General features: G+C 45.8%; 1 protein-coding gene across 5 annotated transcripts in view; it reads left to right on the top strand.

Moving 5' to 3' along the window:
- The window catches only part of LOC144819832 (maestro heat-like repeat-containing protein family member 2A), a 75124-nt gene that overhangs the window by 41889 nt on the left and 16001 nt on the right, over window positions 1-17234 (top strand). For all 5 annotated transcript variants that reach the window (XM_078677563.1, XM_078677561.1, XM_078677560.1 and 2 more), the window contains 3 exons: window positions 781-888; window positions 13589-13708; window positions 14616-14714. In XM_078677563.1, coding sequence (XP_078533689.1) covers window positions 781-888; window positions 13589-13708; window positions 14616-14714 — 327 coding nt within the window. The remainder of the gene's footprint in view (window positions 1-780; window positions 889-13588; window positions 13709-14615; window positions 14715-17234) is intronic.

Raw genomic sequence — 17234 nt, 5'->3', positions numbered from 1 at the left:
GTCCTACATGTATCAGAGTTTATCTGCCTATTTTACCCAGGGAAATTACAGGCTCTACAGTGATCATTGCATTACTCATAAATCTGACTGTTGTTGCACAGGGCTACAAATGTAGCCCCTTACTGGTAATTGTTTCCTCCGAATATTTTTTATCCCCCAGGATAGTCACACTAGCAGAACGTTCTTCTTTCCCTAGATTGTCACACTATCACTCTTCCCACTGCATTCCACATTATCAGTAAGTTCATATTCTGCAATCGGATAGGCACATGATCCATGCTCCCTATCTTCATTTGAATTGTCACTCTGTCACTGTATGTTTTGCCAGGCCATCACACTCCACTGAGCTTCTATTGTGCTCCTGAGATGCAATGTTATGTTCCTTGTGTTCAGTCTTCACCCTTGTTAACACGAAATTTACATTCTGCCCCTTTGCTGGATACCCAAAATGTTTTAGCATTCTGCTTCTAAGTATGTGATATTGTTGCATAGTCCCAATTTATTTTCTGTCTGGATGGCTGCACTGTTGCTCTTTTCACAATAATTTGGCCACTGTCAAGGCCTCCTGTTTCTTCTGAGCACTGATATCACACCGCACTATTTAAGCATTGCTGTATGTGTTCTCTGGTTCTTCTGTCCAAATATAATTTTGTCATTTCACAGGTTGTTAGCTGAAGTTTGTTTACCCTTATCTTCTCAAAATCACTGCAGACGTCAGCCGTGGATACTGCATTTACGTTTCTATTACTGCATTAAAGTCTCTCACTGTTTTCCTTGCAGTTCCTGGGGACTATCCTAGAACAAGCCCCATACAGAGAATGGCATGTCTCTTTTATGGAAGAACTCACTGAACAGATTGACAGTTTTGCCCATCATGTGAATGAGGAGGTTAGTGCTCTCAAGGGTCAGTATTGAACCATTGGGGAAGTCAATTTAACACAAAGTCGGAGAAGGGTAGAACTGTATATTCAATTAGTAAAGGTAATTTTTATAATATGGGTACACAGCATTTGGCTTAGCCTGTTGGGAAAATCAGGTATGGTTCTCCCACTCCCTGGAAGGACTGACCTACTAAGAAGCAGATGGAGATGAACTCCCTGAGGTAATCCTCTCCACTTGAATCAATAAAAGCCACAATATTTCAGGGCTATACTCATTTCCCTAATGGATCTCCTTTAGCCAATAGGTAGTCTTCATGTTAGAGCCAATCCCCATTCAGGGGATGTGAGGCCATATTCATGCAAAAAGCAGTGGAAGTATTGTTCCTATCAAAAAGCAAAGAAGAAAGGAAGGCGGGCAAAGAGGGGGAAATCTTAAGGATTATTTCTTGGTGCCCTCACACATCACTGAGGATGTAATGCTTCATAGTGGGCTTGCTTCTCATAGGTCCAGCGCTATAATGCCCTACGGGCCCCAAGAAGGGTCACTTTAGGGGAGATCTTTTTATTTTTGATGTCTGGTGAGAAGTGCTTGTGTAAGGGCATTTTGTATGTGAGGGGTGATGTAAATGTGTACAGTGAAGTAAACGGAGACTAAAACTATCTAAGAGATACCGAACTGAACTGTAATGTGATGGTTCCCTTGGTAGGATTAAAAATATATAATTTGGTTGGGGCTAAGACAGGGGCGTGATGTACCCAAGTAGACTAAATCTGTGAGTGTGGTCAGGTTTTGATGGCCTAAAAAGGTTCCACAATGATTCGTCAGGACCAAAAATATGGGGGATAGTCCGACCCCACACCTAAGACATGATATGCTGCTAAGGTATTCCTTTAGAAGAAAATAACTGTTTCAAAATGGTTAGTACTGATCATCTAACCTAGAAAATAAATGAAAAAATAAAGAAAACACTCAGTAAACAAATGTTTTGTATGTTTGGTTCAATGTGTCAACAGAATCGATTTTCCAACTCACTGTATCATAGTGTCTCTAAAGGTAGACATGCGCATGCTATTTTTGGCGCTGACCAGTCACCACAAAGTGAAAAAGAAGTGAAAAACACACAAGTACATATAATATAACAGAATAAGCAAGTGAACATACATGGAACAGACAAAATAAACCAATCTGTGTTCGTGTTACTCAGCGTATCATAAGTGATTGGTTGTCCTCCATTGTGAGTGACGGGTCTTACCCTTTGGATCAATTAATTATGCCCTATAGGTCAAAAGCAGAGGGTAGGGCTCCGCTGCTGACAGTGGAAAGAGCTATGATTGTCAGTAAAAAGAAACAGTAAATCAAGGGGACCCAAATGACTTAGTGTTAAAAGAAAAAGAAAAAGTTTTCAAGAGAAGCAACTATACTCACATGGTTTCTTCACGGAGAGCACAAGAGACCTACCCTCCTCTGCTCGCCTGGCTCGAGACTGAGCAGAGGAGAAGACCTGTCATTGAAGGTACGGCCAATTGGAGCAATTGTCCTCAGGTGTGGTGTGGGCAGCAGCTGGAAGGAGTGATGACCTAGTGGACAATGAGGAGAGGAGAAGAGGGGAGGGGTGAGCTTGAGCCAAAAGGATTGAGCTTCTCATGTGCTGATGTAACACAGGTATCTCAGAGTGTGCAGTGGTTAAAAGCTGGGCATCCCAAAGTCATCCATGGTTTTTGTAAGTGGCCTCTAAGTAGTAAACTAAGACAGTTGAATGTTTTGTTAATCAAGGGTAATGGTAGGAGAAAAGTATAGTAAACCTAAGTACTCTTGCATATACAGTGATGGAGAGCAAATCAGGTGCACATAACTCCTAGCGATCCCTCATGGTGGAATCTAGGCATATTGGCATCTTTGTTCATGTTGGAAATCTAGGCTCCTCATGTAATAATTAACACGAGGCGGCCAAGTGGTCTATTCCCAATGGATTAGGATGCTTGGTGAGCACTATTGGGAAATGTCAAATGAGGAGAAGAGGAAAGAGAAGAGGTAGTCTGGAGCCAATAGGAGCAAGCCCCTCATGTGCTTGTGTAGCAAAAGTATCATCCCTCCGTGGTGGACATCTTGGAGTGTGTAGCGGTCAAATGCAGGCCGACCAAAGTTGTCAATGGTATTAGTAAGGCGGCTTCTGATGGATACAACTGCCAGTGGATTTCTCACCTTGTGAATATCCCCCTGCGTCACCAACGTTCGGAAAATTCTTTGTAGCTCGCCGGCGTGGACGACGTTACAGGATCGCACAACATCGCGCGCGGCTCCGCTGACGTCACCGACTCCATAATAGGCCTACGCCGGCGTGATGACATCAGTTCCCTTTTTTCCACGTCGTCGATGCTAACGGTTTCGGGGAACCTCTGTAGCTGTTAGTAACTTTGTTACTGTTTTTCTCTGTTTGGTGTCTTCTTGCTTCTTTGTTTCTCACTGAAGATGTCGTCTAAGAAGACCGGGTTCAAGCCATGTGGGGAGTGCAGCAATATGATGTCGATTACGGACCCGTGCGAGAATTGTATCTGGTGCCTGAGTTCGGACCACGATGTCAAAGGCTGTTCTTCGTGTAAGAAGTTGAACCCGAAGGCTCTTCGAGAGAGGGAAGCAAAACTTCTGGTGGCGAAGTTTAAAGGTAGAAAGGAGAAGAAGACTTTGAGATCGCGTTCGAGTAGGGCGAGGTCGAGGTCCCGCACGGCGTCGCCTTCGAGGTCGTCATCTGGTCATGCTTCGAGGTCAACGAAGAAGAAGCATAAGAAGCAAAGGCATGGATATCGACATCACTCCGGTAAGGACTCGGAGTCGAGACCGAAGTCGCCTAAGAGGAGGCATAGAAAAGATGGGGTGTCTCCTTCACCTGGTGTTCCAGAAGGTGAGGCTTCGCCCTTGGAGTCGCCAGTGTGTTCTCCGGCTCCGGTATCGGATCCCTTTCCGCGCCGTCCCCGGCTCGAGAGGAAGAAGAGGCTCCATTACCTGAGGGCTCGATGACTCCAGTCCATCCGCCTGTGGAAGAGGAGGCGAATCTGGAACCTCCGAGAGAGCATCCTGTGGGTCCTTACCAGCCCTTCCCAGCTCCAGGTCAAGACCCTACTTTGTTTTTAAACGCAATGTATGGAGTCTACTCGAGAGCTTTGTACCCCTCTGGTGCACCTTCGGGTCCCATGGGTCCATTGGCATATAATTTAGTAGTTCCCCACTCCTATGCTCCAGCTCCTTTTATTGCAAACACAACAGTGATGGAAAGAATGTGGATCAATGTCACACATTCACCCCAGTCCAAAGATCTGGGCCCAAATCCATCGTTTTTCCACTCCACACCACCCTGGGTTAGACAATGGCGATATGCAAATCAGCGCTGACCCTGTGCCCCATGGGAACAGTCCAGTCCGAACTACAAAAGCCATGTCCTTCCCAGAACGGAATCAAGCATCCGAGGACCGGACCGGTTTCGAGGTAACACCTCTCATCAGCCCGGCTAGCTTGACTCCTCTACTGTGTTTTTTGCAATTTTCACCCCGAGTGGGCTGGGTACGCTCAGACGTGAGTCCCAGGCTCTCCACATCACTGGAGTCAAGCTATCCAGGCTGAATGAAGGCTGATAGCCAGAAACCGGTCCTTGGATGCTTGATTCCGGTCTGGGAAAGACATGGCTTGGTAGTTCGGACTGGACTGTTCCCATGAGGCACAGGGTCAGAGCTGATTTGCATATAGCCAGTGTCTAACCCAGGGTGGTGTGGAGTGCAAAAAAACGATGGATTTAGGCCCAGATCCTTGTACTGGGGTGAATGTATGACATTGTTCTACATTCGGTCCATCTACTGTGTTTTTTGCGATTTTCACCCCGAGTGGGCTGGGTACGCTCAGACGTGAGTCCCAGGCTCTCCACACCACTGGAGTCAAGCTATCCAGGCTGAATGAAGGCTGATAGCCAGAAACCGGTCCTTGGATGCTTGATTCCGGTCTGGGAAAGACATGGCTTGGTAGTTCGGACTGGACTGTTCCCATGAGGCACAGGGTCAGAGCTGATTTGCATATAGCCAGTGTCTAACCCAGGGTGGTGTGGAGTGCAAAAAAACGATGGATTTAGGCCCAGATCCTTGTACTGGGGTGAATGTATGACATTGTTCTACATTCGGTCCATCTACTGTGTTTTTTGCAATTTTCACCCCGAGTGGGCTGGGTACGCTCAGACGTGAGTCCCAGGCTCTCCACACCACTGGAGTCAAGCTATCCAGGCTGAATGAAGGCTGATAGCCAGAAACCGGTCCTTGGATGCTTGATTCCGGTCTGGGAAAGACATGGCTTGGTAGTTCGGACTGGACTGTTCCCATGAGGCACAGGGTCAGAGCTGATTTGCATATAGCCAGTGTCTAACCCAGGGTGGTGTGGAGTGCAAAAAAACGATGGATTTAGGCCCAGATCCTTGTACTGGGTTGAATGTATGACATTGTTCTACATTCGGTCCATCTACTGTGTTTTTTGCAATTTTCACCCCGAGTGGGCTGGGTACGCTCAGACGTGAGTCCCAGGCTCTCCACACCACTGGAGTCAAGCTATCCAGGCTGAATGAAGGCTGATAGCCAGAAACCGGTCCTTGGATGCTTGATTCCGGTCTGGGAAAGACATGGCTTGGTAGTTCGGACTGGACTGTTCCCATGAGGCACAGGGTCAGAGCTGATTTGCATATAGCCAGTGTCTAACCCAGGGTGGTGTGGAGTGCAAAAAAACGATGGATTTAGGCCCAGATCCTTGTACTGGGGTGAATGTATGACATTGTTCTACATTCGGTTCATCTGCTGTGTTTTTTGCAATTTTCACCCCGAGTGGGCTGGGTACGCTCAGACGTGAGTCCCAGGCTCTCCACACCACTGGAGTCAAGCTATCCAGGCTGAATGAAGGCTGATAGCCAGAAACCAGTCCTTGGATGCTTGATTCCGGTCTGGGAAAGACATGGCTTGGTAGTTCGGACTGGACTGTTCCCATGAGGCACAGGGTCAGAGCTGATTTGCATATAGCCAGTGTCTAACCCAGGGTGGTGTGGAGTGCAAAAAAACGATGGATTTAGGCCCAGATCCTTGTACTGGGGTGAATGTATGACATTGTTCTACATTCGGTCCATCTACTGTGTTTTTTGCAATTTTCACCCCGAGTGGGCTGGGTACGCTCAGACGTGAGTCCCAGGCTCTCCACACCACTGGAGTCAAGCTATCCAGGCTGAATGAAGGCTGATAGCCAGAAACCGGTCCTTGGATGCTTGATTCCGGTCTGGGAAAGACATGGCTTGGTAGTTCGGACTGGACTGTTCCCATGAGGCACAGGGTCAGAGCTGATTTGCATATAGCCAGTGTCTAACCCAGGGTGGTGTGGAGTGCAAAAAAACGATGGATTTAGGCCCAGATCCTTGTACTGGGGTGAATGTATGACATTGTTCTACATTCGGTCCATCTACTGTGTTTTTTCCAGCTCCTTTTATGCCATTTATGCCGGCGCCGGCTCCGCCTTGGCATTTCTCGGCGCCTCCGAGGTCGTCGACGCCGATTCCATCGTCGACGGCTCTGACTCGACCTCGTGAGCAGCGACCTGGGCTTCCGGATCCGATCTCGACGCCGGCACCGGCTCCATCGGAGTCGGTCACGGATCCGACGGCGCGACTCTTGAAGGAGTAATCGAGGCGAGAAGCTCAGCGCCTTATAGAGGAGCAAAGATTTAGAGCGGCTGATGCTGAGGTGGAAGAAGGTGAGCTTCAGGAGGACTATTTTGATGATTTGATGGATGCTAGTGGTTTGGAGGTTTCCCCTGAATGGGAGCTGTCCTCTGTATCTGATGCCCCTTCAAAGGACGTTGCACCATACCATGTGGTCATCAAAAAAGCTGCGGATCTTTTAAATTTGACTTTGCAGCTGAATACAAGTCTAATCTTTTGACTTAGGTCCTCCATTCCCCATCTTCAGTTGTGGAACCATTGCTTCCTTTTAATGAGGCTTTGACTGAGCCTATATTGGAGGTTTGGAACAGGCCTCTTACAGCTCCTGCAGTGGCTAAGGGTGTTGCAAGGAGGTATAGGGTAGCACCTGGTGATCCTGAGTTTCTATCCTCACATCCTTTGCCTGAAAGTCTGGTTATACAGGCATCCTGTTCGAAGAAGACTGTTGGTACTTTCCCTCAAGTGCCTGGGGATAAGGAGTCCAAGAAACAGGATCAGACTGCGAAGAAGATTTTCTCTTCGGCAAGTATGGCTCTAAAATCGACCAATGCCACATGTCTCTTGGGGAGATATATACATGCCCTGATGGACTCTGTACGGCAGTTGGCTCCTAATATTCCTGAGGACAGCAGGAAGGATTTTAATGAGGTGTTGGCCGATACACAGGCGGCTGCACGTCAAGTGATTCAAAGTGGTCTTGACACTGCTGATTCAGTTGCTCGCATTATGGGAACTTCTGTTGCCACTAGAAGGGCTGCCTGGCTGAAGTCATCTGACTTTTCTGCGGACATTCAGGCAGCCTTGTTGGATTTGCCTTTTGATGGTGCTGGACTATTTGGCAAAAAATCTGATGCAGCTTTGGAAAGATTTAAGGACAGTAGGGCTACTGCCAGATCTTTGGGGCTGCAGTCCAGAGGCTCTGCGACTAAGAGGTATAGAGGTTTTGGACGTTCGTCCTTTCGTCCCTACCGTCAAACTCAACAGCAGCAGCAAAAGCAAAATCCACTATATAAATCCCACAGGGGCAAACAAAGAGCTCGTCCTCGAGGACGTCAAACCTCCTCCTCTTCTTCCCAACCCCCTTCACCATCAGCAAAGCAGCCCTAGATCCGGCATTCCGGATCATGCGGGTCTTGTAGGGGGTCTGCTTACCCATTTTCTATGGGATTCGGAATCGGTTACATCAGATCTTTGGGTTCTCAATCTTGTAGAGAATGGGTATGCTCTTCCCTTTCGGGAATTTCCTCCAGATTACCCTCCTTGCCAAGGATTTTGCTCTGAGGACCACCTACTTCTCCTGCAGGAGGAAGTCCTGTCACTGTTACGAAAGGGTGCGATAGAGGTGGTTCCGGAGCAGGAAAGGGGTCAGGGATGCTACTCCCGGTATTTCCTGATTCCCAAGCATGGTGGCAGACTTCGTCCAATCTTGGATCTTAGGATCTTGAACCTTTACCTGAAACAGGAGAAGTTCAAGATGCTCACCCTTGTTCCGGTTCTTCAGGCGCTGCTGGAAGAGGACTGAATGGTGTCGATCGACTTGCAGGATGCTTATTTCCATATTCCTATCCTGAAGTCGCACAGAAAGTATCTCTGTTTCACGGTGGGATCGCAACATTACCAGTTTGCGGTCCTTCTGTTTGGTCTTACTACTGCACCTCGAGTTTTCACCAAGGTGATGGCTGTGGTGGCAGCACATCTCAGAAGGCCGGGGATACCTGTATTCCCGTATCTGGACGATTGGTTGCTCAAAGCAGAATCTCCAGAGACAGTGCTCCATCATCTGCAAGTCACAACTCAGTTGTTGTACAGGTTGGGTTTTTCAATAAATGTACCCAAATCTCACCTGGTGCCCTCCCAGCGTAACCTGTTCATAGGTGCGGTACTGGACACAACTGTATGTCGAGCATTCCCTCCACCTCAAAGGATTCTCGACATACAGGGAACGATTCCTTTATTTCACAATCGAGCGGTCGTTCCAGTTGAAGGTCCTTCGCCTGCTCGGTCTGATGCCTTCCTGCATTCTGTTGGTCAACCATGCACGCTGGCACATGAGGGCACTCCAGTGGTGTCTCCGCAGGTAGTGGTATCAACACAATGGAGATCTCAGGGAGTCTGTGAGGATCTCCAGAGAAGCTGGAGCGGATGTATCTTGGTGGAGCGTGGAAGGCAATCTGTCTCAAGGAAAGCCTTTCCTTCTACCTCCATCGGTTGCCACGGTGATAACGGATGCATCCACTCTACGATGGGGTGCTCATCTGGGGGATCTGGAGATCAAGGGTCTTTGGTCTCCACAGGAAAGGTTGCTTCATATCAACCTTCTTGAGTTGCGGGCGATACGTCTAGCACTCAAGGCCTTTCTCCCTTCCCTTCGCGGGTGGTCGGTTCAAGTCCTGATGGACAACACCACCGCGATGTGGTATGTCAACAAACAGGGAGGAGTGGGGTCGCAGTGTCTCTGCAGAGAGGCTCTGCGTCTCTGGTCCTGGGTTCAGGATTATCAGATTTGTCTGATGGCAAACCATCTGGCCAGAGTTCTGAACATGCGTGCAGACAGTCTCAGTCGGCAGTTCTTGGCCGACCACGAGTGGAGGCTTCATCCAGAGGTAGTTTGTCACGTCTTTCGGACGAGGGGAACTCCTCAGGTGGACCTGTTCGCCACTCACGAGAATGCTCACTGCCCGTCATTCTGCAGTCTCTAGTATCCGATGCAGGGAGCTTGGGGGGACGCGTTTCAGTTGTGTTGGGGCTCACAACTCCTTTACGCGTTTCCTCCCAAACCCTTGATTCCTTGGGTTCTGAGAAAGATTCGCCAAGACCGGGCCCAAGTCATATTGATCGCCCTGGATTGGCCAAGAAGGGTGTGGTACACAGATCTTCTCCACCTCTCCTCGTGCCCGCCGCTCCGTCTCCCTCTCAGGGCAGATCTCCTCTCTCAGACGGAGGGGCAGGTTCTACACCCCCACCTCCAGACCTTACACCTTCATGCCTGGAGATTGAACGGGGCAACCTGAATTCCTTTTCTCGTCCACATGATGTGGTGGATGTCATTCTATCGGCCAGACGTGACTCCACCAAGTCTATCTATTCTTATAGGTGGTCTCGATTTGTTTCCTGGTGTGGGGAGAAATCCATTGATCCTTTGAGGGCTCGTTTATCAGCTATACTTCAATTTGCTCTTTCTTTAGCGCAGCAAGGGTTTGCTGTTGCTACAGTCAAAGGTTATCTTTCGGCTTTGTCGGCATTTCTCTGCCTGCCGGATCAGCCGTCCTTATTTAAGTCTCCTGTCGTTTTAAGATTTCTAAAGGGCCTTACGAATACATTTCCTCCTACTCCCTTTATTGTACCTCAATGGGACTTGAATCTGGTGCTTACTGGGTTCTCCTTTCGAACCTTTGCACAAGTGTCCCTTGAAACTTTTGTCTTTTAAGACGGTCTTCCTGGTTGCTATTACCTCGGCAAGGAGGGTAAGTGAGCTTCAAGCTTTTAGTTCGAAGCCCCCATTCTTGACCATTCACGCTGAACGAATGGTTCTTAGGATCAGGGTTGCTTTTCTGCCTAAGGCGGTAACTCCCTTGCATCTAGGACAGTCAATTACCCTTCCTACCTTCTATCCTCCCCCTCACCCTTCCAAGGAGGATGAACGGATTCACCGTCTGGACCCTAAGAGGGCGGTGAGCTTTTATCTTGATAAGACAAAGGACTATCGAGTGGATGGCCAGTTGTTTGTTGGATTTGCTGGCTGTAGAAAAGGAAGAGCTGTGCACAAGCGCATACTTTCGAGATGGATTATTCTATGCATCAAGATCTGCTATGCCCTGGCTGGTAAGGAACCTCCAGAGGGTATAAGAGCTCACTCTACTAGAGCAAAGTCATCAACGTCTGCTTTGTCTAGGGGTGTTCCTGTAGAGAACATTTGTAGAGAGGCAACTTGGGCCTCCCTCCACACTTTCGCGAAGCATTACTGCTTGGATACCGAAGTGAGGAGGGACGGCCACTTTGCGCGTTCTGTCCTTTAGGACTTTCTGGTATAGAGTAGTGGACACCCTCCTCCGGGAGTGGGGACTGCTGTGGGAATCTATTCACAAGGTGAGGAATCCACTGGCAGATGTATCCATCAGAAGAACAAGTTACTTACCTTCGGTAACGCTTTTTCTGGTGGATACAGTATCTGCCTATGGATTCCTCACATGCCCACCCGCCTCCCCGTTGTCCACTCTTCTATACCTGAATTTCTGGTAATGTTTTTTAATGTATACATGTTATCCTCAAAGGAAGTGTGTTCTTGTACATGATTTACTATGTTATATTCACACTATGTGTGTTAACTTGACTAGTTTGTACTGTGTATATTGTGTATATATCTATTGTTGTTGGTCCATCCGTGTGCCTCGAAGGCACGGAAAAAATGGCGGAACTGATGTCTTCACGCTGGCGTAGGCCGATTACGGAGTCGGTGACGTCAGCGGAGCCGCGCGCGATGTCGTGTGTTCCTGTGACGTCGTCCACGCCGGCGAGCTACAAAGAATTTTCCGAACGTTGCTGACGCAGGGGGATATTCACAAGGTGAGGAATCCACAGGGATATACTGTATCCACCAGAAAAAGCGTTACTGAAGGTAAGTAACTTGTTCATCTCAAACAGTAGACTAAGACAGTTAAATGGTTTCTTATTGGAGGGTACCACCTCATTGGTATCAACAGAATCATTTGTGTTACTGAAGAAGAGACCAATGCTAAGTTGCAAAATGCTTATCATAAGCACTGCTTAGTGTGGTGTCTGGGACTCCATGGCCGGGCATTCCATGTGTGACATGATGTCAATGGTGATATGGTATATCAGGTCCTATGTATGAAGAAAATGTCAATCCAGCCATAGTAAGAGAGTATCTGATTTCACAGGGGACTGAATTACACCTCGCACTAGAGGATTTCATCTTTCCTGTTGGTGGAGAGGCATAAAATCCACCCTTGCTCCATTCTGAAAAGGTTTAAAGGGCTCCATGAATTAATAGCTTCCAAAATTATCTGCCGGAGGTCATCTGGAGAGTGGTTGGAGTTGGAAAAGTGATGGCACATTTTTGTAGTACTGTGTCTGCAGCATATGTTGCTCCAGTGCTCCATTATTCTTGGTTCGATAGCGCTCGTGGTCATTCCCGCGTAATGAAGGCCACAAAGGCAGATGGTCGGGTAAACACAGTTTTTTGTACTGCAGTTACTGTGAATTTTCTGTTTCCAGGCGAATTGGGGACCCAACCTGACCTCTTAGGAATGTTTAGTCAGTGGGCATACCCCTTAGGACCCACAGGGATAGTGCCCTGTGACAGGTGGTAAGGCCTACAAGGTGTTCTGCATGTGGGACTGTTGAATATGAGGTCTGGTGTTTGCCAGGAGGTCCTTCAGTTTCTGGGTACACTTAAAAGCGAATCATGGCTCTGCAATCTCAAGGGGCCCAGTGCATCATCACTCCTTCCCACGGTCGCATGCACCCCACCCTAGGACATGCACCCCACCCAAGGACAATCACTACAATTACCTGCACCTTAAAAGACGGGTCTTCTCCCCTGCTCAGTCTCAATCCAGATGAACAGATGATGGTAGGTCTCCTGCGTTCTCTGCACAGAAACCACATGAATATGGTTGCATCCCTTGAAAACTCTCTTTTTTCCTTTTTTTCTCACCCCAAGGCAATTTGTGTCCCCTTGACTTGCTGTTTCTTTATGTTGACTATCATTGTTCTTTCCACAGTTAGCAGCTGAGTGCTACACTCTGCTTTTGACCTATGGGTCACTGATCCAAAGGGTAAGACCCTTCACTCACTCCTGAGGACAACTTGTGATACACTGTGTAACATCAACAAGGATTGGTTTTATGTTGCCTGATACCTGTATGTCCTCTTGCCTGTTCTGTTATATTGCATGTACTAGTGTGTTTGTTACTTCCTTCACATTGTGGCGACTGATCAGCCATAACAATAGCATGCACATACAGTGTCCCGGAAAAGCGATCCTGGAGACACATTGGCCCATACATGCAAAACATTTGTTTACTGTGTGTTTTCTTCATTTTCTCATTTTTTTCTAAGTTGGACAATCAATTTTAAACTTTTTGAACAAAGGTATTTTCTTTTAGGGGATTACCTACACTTTATATCACATCTTTGATGTGCGGTAGGGTTAGCTCTCCCTTTTTTAGGTCCCGAAGAAGTGGTACAGATACTTTTTGGGCCAACAGGCAAGAAACACGTTGACCTGACCACATTCACAGATTTAGGCCTCTTGGATACATTACCTCCCTGTAGTCGCCCGCACCAAATTATGTTTTTTTTTTAAACCTGCCAAGGAAACCATCAGTTTAAAGTCCAGTTGAATACCTCTTTTTACTCTCTCTTCATTTCACTATACATATTCACTCAACCTCACACATTCAAAACGTCCTCACACTGGCACTTTCATCAGATGGCAAAAATAAAAAGATCTCTGCTAAAGCGACCCTTCGTGGGGCCCATAGGGCATTGCATTGCCAGCCCTATGAAGAACACTCTTGATGATGAGACATTACATGCTCATGGATTTGTGAAGGCACCAAGAAAAAATCCTTAGGATTCCCCTTTCTTTGTCCACCTTTCTTTCTACTTTGCTTTCTAAAAGGAGCAGTATTTCCACTGGTTTCTGCATTAGCACTTTCAGAGCCTAGGTACAGGATCTTCATTGGCTCACATTACCCCTCACTTCCTTGTTTTGAGTCATATTCAGGGCCATATACAAATCTCTACAATGTCCAGAAAATATAGCTATACTATACATAAGATAACAAACATTTCACTCAACTTATTAAGTGCTATTTGAAAGTGGGAGACAAATATGTGTGTAGAGTGAATCAAAGATGAATACTCCAATATAAGTAAGACTTTCATAGAGTGAGCAGGAGATGCTGTTTATTCTTAACTCAGACTGTCTTTAATTCACTCCCATATTAGGGTTTTATTTTCCAGTGCCTTGGTAAGTGCATGGCCAGCTGTGATGATACTGCACTGATCTTACCCTTCCTTCGAAGCATGTTCGAATCTACTAGGTTCATCGCTACTCCTCACCATGCAGTAAGTATCAAGTGCATTTCTTACAATTATCATAGATTTATTTCCCTAGGGTATTTCACCCTGTACGACCACAACAAAAACAAGTTGAGAAAGTAGTCATATGGGACTGTGAAGCATACGGATGTGCATTGTGTAGGTTTGTAACTTCATTCATAGAGCTTGATGGTAAATTATTGTTGACCGGTAAAACATTCCTCACTCAGTACTTCCTCTCACCCAAAAGTGTGATTTTGTACTCCGTGCATAGCCAAATTATATTAGAGTGAAACCTCTCTACAGAATAGATGAGGACTAAGTTAGCAGAATCTAAATGTAGAGCTCCTTTTTCAAGTGACTAATAATGCATTTCATCAGGGATAGTTAGGAGCCTCTTTAGGTGATCTCTCTTGATAGAAGCCAGTGATAAAGCGGTGAAAGACATAAAGCTATGTGAAGGCTTTGAAATGACTCTCTCAGAAAGGCCTTCAAATTAGACAACAGTAGACATGAGGAAGAAAGGATAAGCACCCCTTCTAAAAAAATCGCACTCCTTTGTCGTAAAGAAGGCTTGCGTATTGAACTGTCCTTGCAGTTCCTTTATGTGAAACACCAGAGAGAACAAAGTGACAAAAAACAAATAGTGACAAAACTCTCATCTTATTGTCCAAAGATGCTTTTTAACTAGCATGGTAAAGGCCCTCCAGCATAGCTGTATGAAGGTATCCTTAAATCATGCTTTCAGGCCACTGAATATATTTGCTTTACTAGTTGACAATCATTCACCAATACCAGCTGTAAACACTGAATGTGAAATCAAGAACCAGCTTTATCCTTTCTTTCTAATATGAAATCTCTTGTACTAAATGTCTGTGTTTGGTTAATGTCTATTGTCTCCCTAAGGCTGTGAGTTGTCTTTCCCTATTTGCAGGGCATAGTAATTGGTTTCCAAACATGTGCCAAGGTTCATCCTTTCGCATGCCGGCAGGTACTTGAAGCGTACAAGGGTTGTCTTTCTGATATTGAGCTGGTAAGAACCATGCATCTCTTTCTGTCTCATATTTTAAACTTTCCTCAGCAGTGGCGGTTCACATGTATTAAATGCATTTTACAATTCGATAAAAGTTTACGAGAAAGAAAAGCTAAAATATGTCTAAAGACGTAGGCAGTCTACAATTCCGAAAACAAAACTGTATCAAATAAATGGCCAGTGAAGCTTCCATTCCTCATGTGTATATAACATTTGTTGAAGAAATTTAGAAATTTGTTTAGAAAATTAATTTTGAAGGGGATTATGATACCAAATGCAACAATCTCTTAAATTTACCATAAAAACAAGTCATTCAACCTTTACTTTCTCCGTTGATTTACACATGACTTCAGAAGTAATAGAGCACCAACGGAAATGCCACCCTCCAAGACAACTTACATTTAGGAATGTGGGTGTTCAATACAAGACCGGGTCTAAGACCAGGCCCTGGACTCAAGGGGGGAGTGGTACGCGATATCAAACAACAGGCCTGGGTAAAGGCTGGGCTCTGTATCTACAGAATACAGTTACATTGAGGAAAGGTATACGGCTGAGTCCATATTCTATAGCACACAGCATCACTGTGTTCTAAATTCCTACTGAAATGGTGACTGGCCCGGGCCAGGAGGCAACCGGCACCAGCACTTGTGTGTTGTGTTACAGGACTACCTCTCCTGTCTGAGGATGAGCCTTCATGAGGCCAACGTGAACAACCCACCCTGACGCATGGGTAAGGCAGTGTGATTGCGTTGTAGGGGCAGAGAACCACACATATCCCCTATGCCTAGGACAAGGCCAGGGAGGATCATTGTATTTGGGGGCTGGGTGACACTGAGGCCAGGGTTGATTTAGGCAGCCGGGTAAGGCAATATTCACTGTATCATTGGTTTTGCAGGGCATTTTCTTCTTGGCATTCCTGCCGCCTTTGAGGTTGTGTGTGTGTGTGTGTGTGTGTGAATAAGAGTTAGGGTAAGGGTAATGGTACACATTAAAGTTAGATGTAGAGTTAATGTAAGCATAAAGGATAGAGATTGACTTCAGGTTGCGTATATTGTGCCAGTTACAGAACAGTTCTTGTTTAATGTTAGTCTTAGGGATAACTTTATGGCTAGAGATGAAGTATGGGCATGATACAGGGTTAGGGTAAAGAATTTTGTTCAGCATACTTTGCTGGAATGAACTAGGTTCAGGTCTATGAAAAGTGGTGGGTATATTATCCTGCTAGTGTTAGGGGGTTTGGGTTTCGGTTATAGTACATAATAGTAATGGGCAAGTCATAGTGATAGCATTATGGTTAGGCATAGGATTTTGGATTTGTGTACCTTACAACAAGAATAAAATCCTATAAAATCATTTTCAGATACTTATACAGCATTAACATTTGAAATATCAGTTTCTCACTTTTCTTTTTGTATTTTTTTCCTAAATATTTAATTTCTAAATTTTAACCTAAATACCACTGGCAGGGGACAAGTGTCTTTTGAGCAGACAGGTGCATGAGGTAGTGCTGCCCAAAAATTCTTTGACACCATAATTCAACTTTGAGTGAATAATGTATTTTGCCTGCGCCACCACAATTGTCTAGCACAGAAAAAGAATTGTGTTTAAACTTTATCATAAACAACAGCCAATACACATCCCTCACTTATTTCACAGTACATTGCGTACCAGGGCAAGTGGAAGCTGCACTCCAATAAATGCGCCAATAGCTATGACAAAAAATGTGTTTGCTAAGGCATGAAACCTATGATCTGCACCCTTTAAATGAAATAAAAATAAGCTGTATAAGTTTATAAATGATATTTAGTGTGATGGATCGATATCTGAAATTTAGGTTTTCGTTTGAAGTTTAGCAGTGCCCAGAAGATGCATGAAGTCGTCACTAGATGGATGAAATTACTTTTTCCAACAGGTTAAAGATCCGCTTTCTGGCAAAGCTCCTAACTTACAAAAGTGGTTACTTCATAGGTCTTTGCTCTAGACAGCGCGTGTGTGCTGCTCTAACCAGCCTGCCCATAGGCTTCCCTTTAGCTGCCCCAATCGTCACTCCATTCGTCCGTGGCATGAATACATCATGCCTCTTCCTGTATTGAACCCCCCCTGAAAGAACCAGGTACTCATTTTGGGAATACTTTTTCCATTGGTTAGAACTACTGTGCACAGTGGTTACAGGCGCACTCTCTCGTTGATCTTGGAAATGCTTGTTTTTTTTTTGTTATCTTGTGCTTTTATCTCAACACATTATTGGCTCAGGTTTGTTTTACGTTTGTGGTGTTTCCGTTGTTCAGCAGGTGCCCCTTTATGGCCGCTGCTTCATTGATCTAAGGGGTATCGCAAAGAAATTGGAATTTCAACAGCACAATGCCTGTCGTGTAAAAAGCTGTTTTTCTGTAGTGAGAGCATAATTCTGACAATGCCCAATGCTGTGTTGGCTAAAACATCGCTTCTAAGTTGTGAAAATCAAATAGGAGTGCTCAGTCAGATCACATTGGAAGCAAGCCTGCCTTTAGGACCTGGCAG

Source organism: Lissotriton helveticus, chromosome 2_1 (genome assembly GCF_964261635.1).
Source record: "Lissotriton helveticus chromosome 2_1, aLisHel1.1, whole genome shotgun sequence".
Classification (NCBI taxonomy): Eukaryota; Metazoa; Chordata; class Amphibia; order Caudata; family Salamandridae; genus Lissotriton; species Lissotriton helveticus.
The sequence above is the reverse complement of the archived record's forward strand: the minus strand, read 5'-3'. Positions and strand labels throughout refer to the sequence as shown.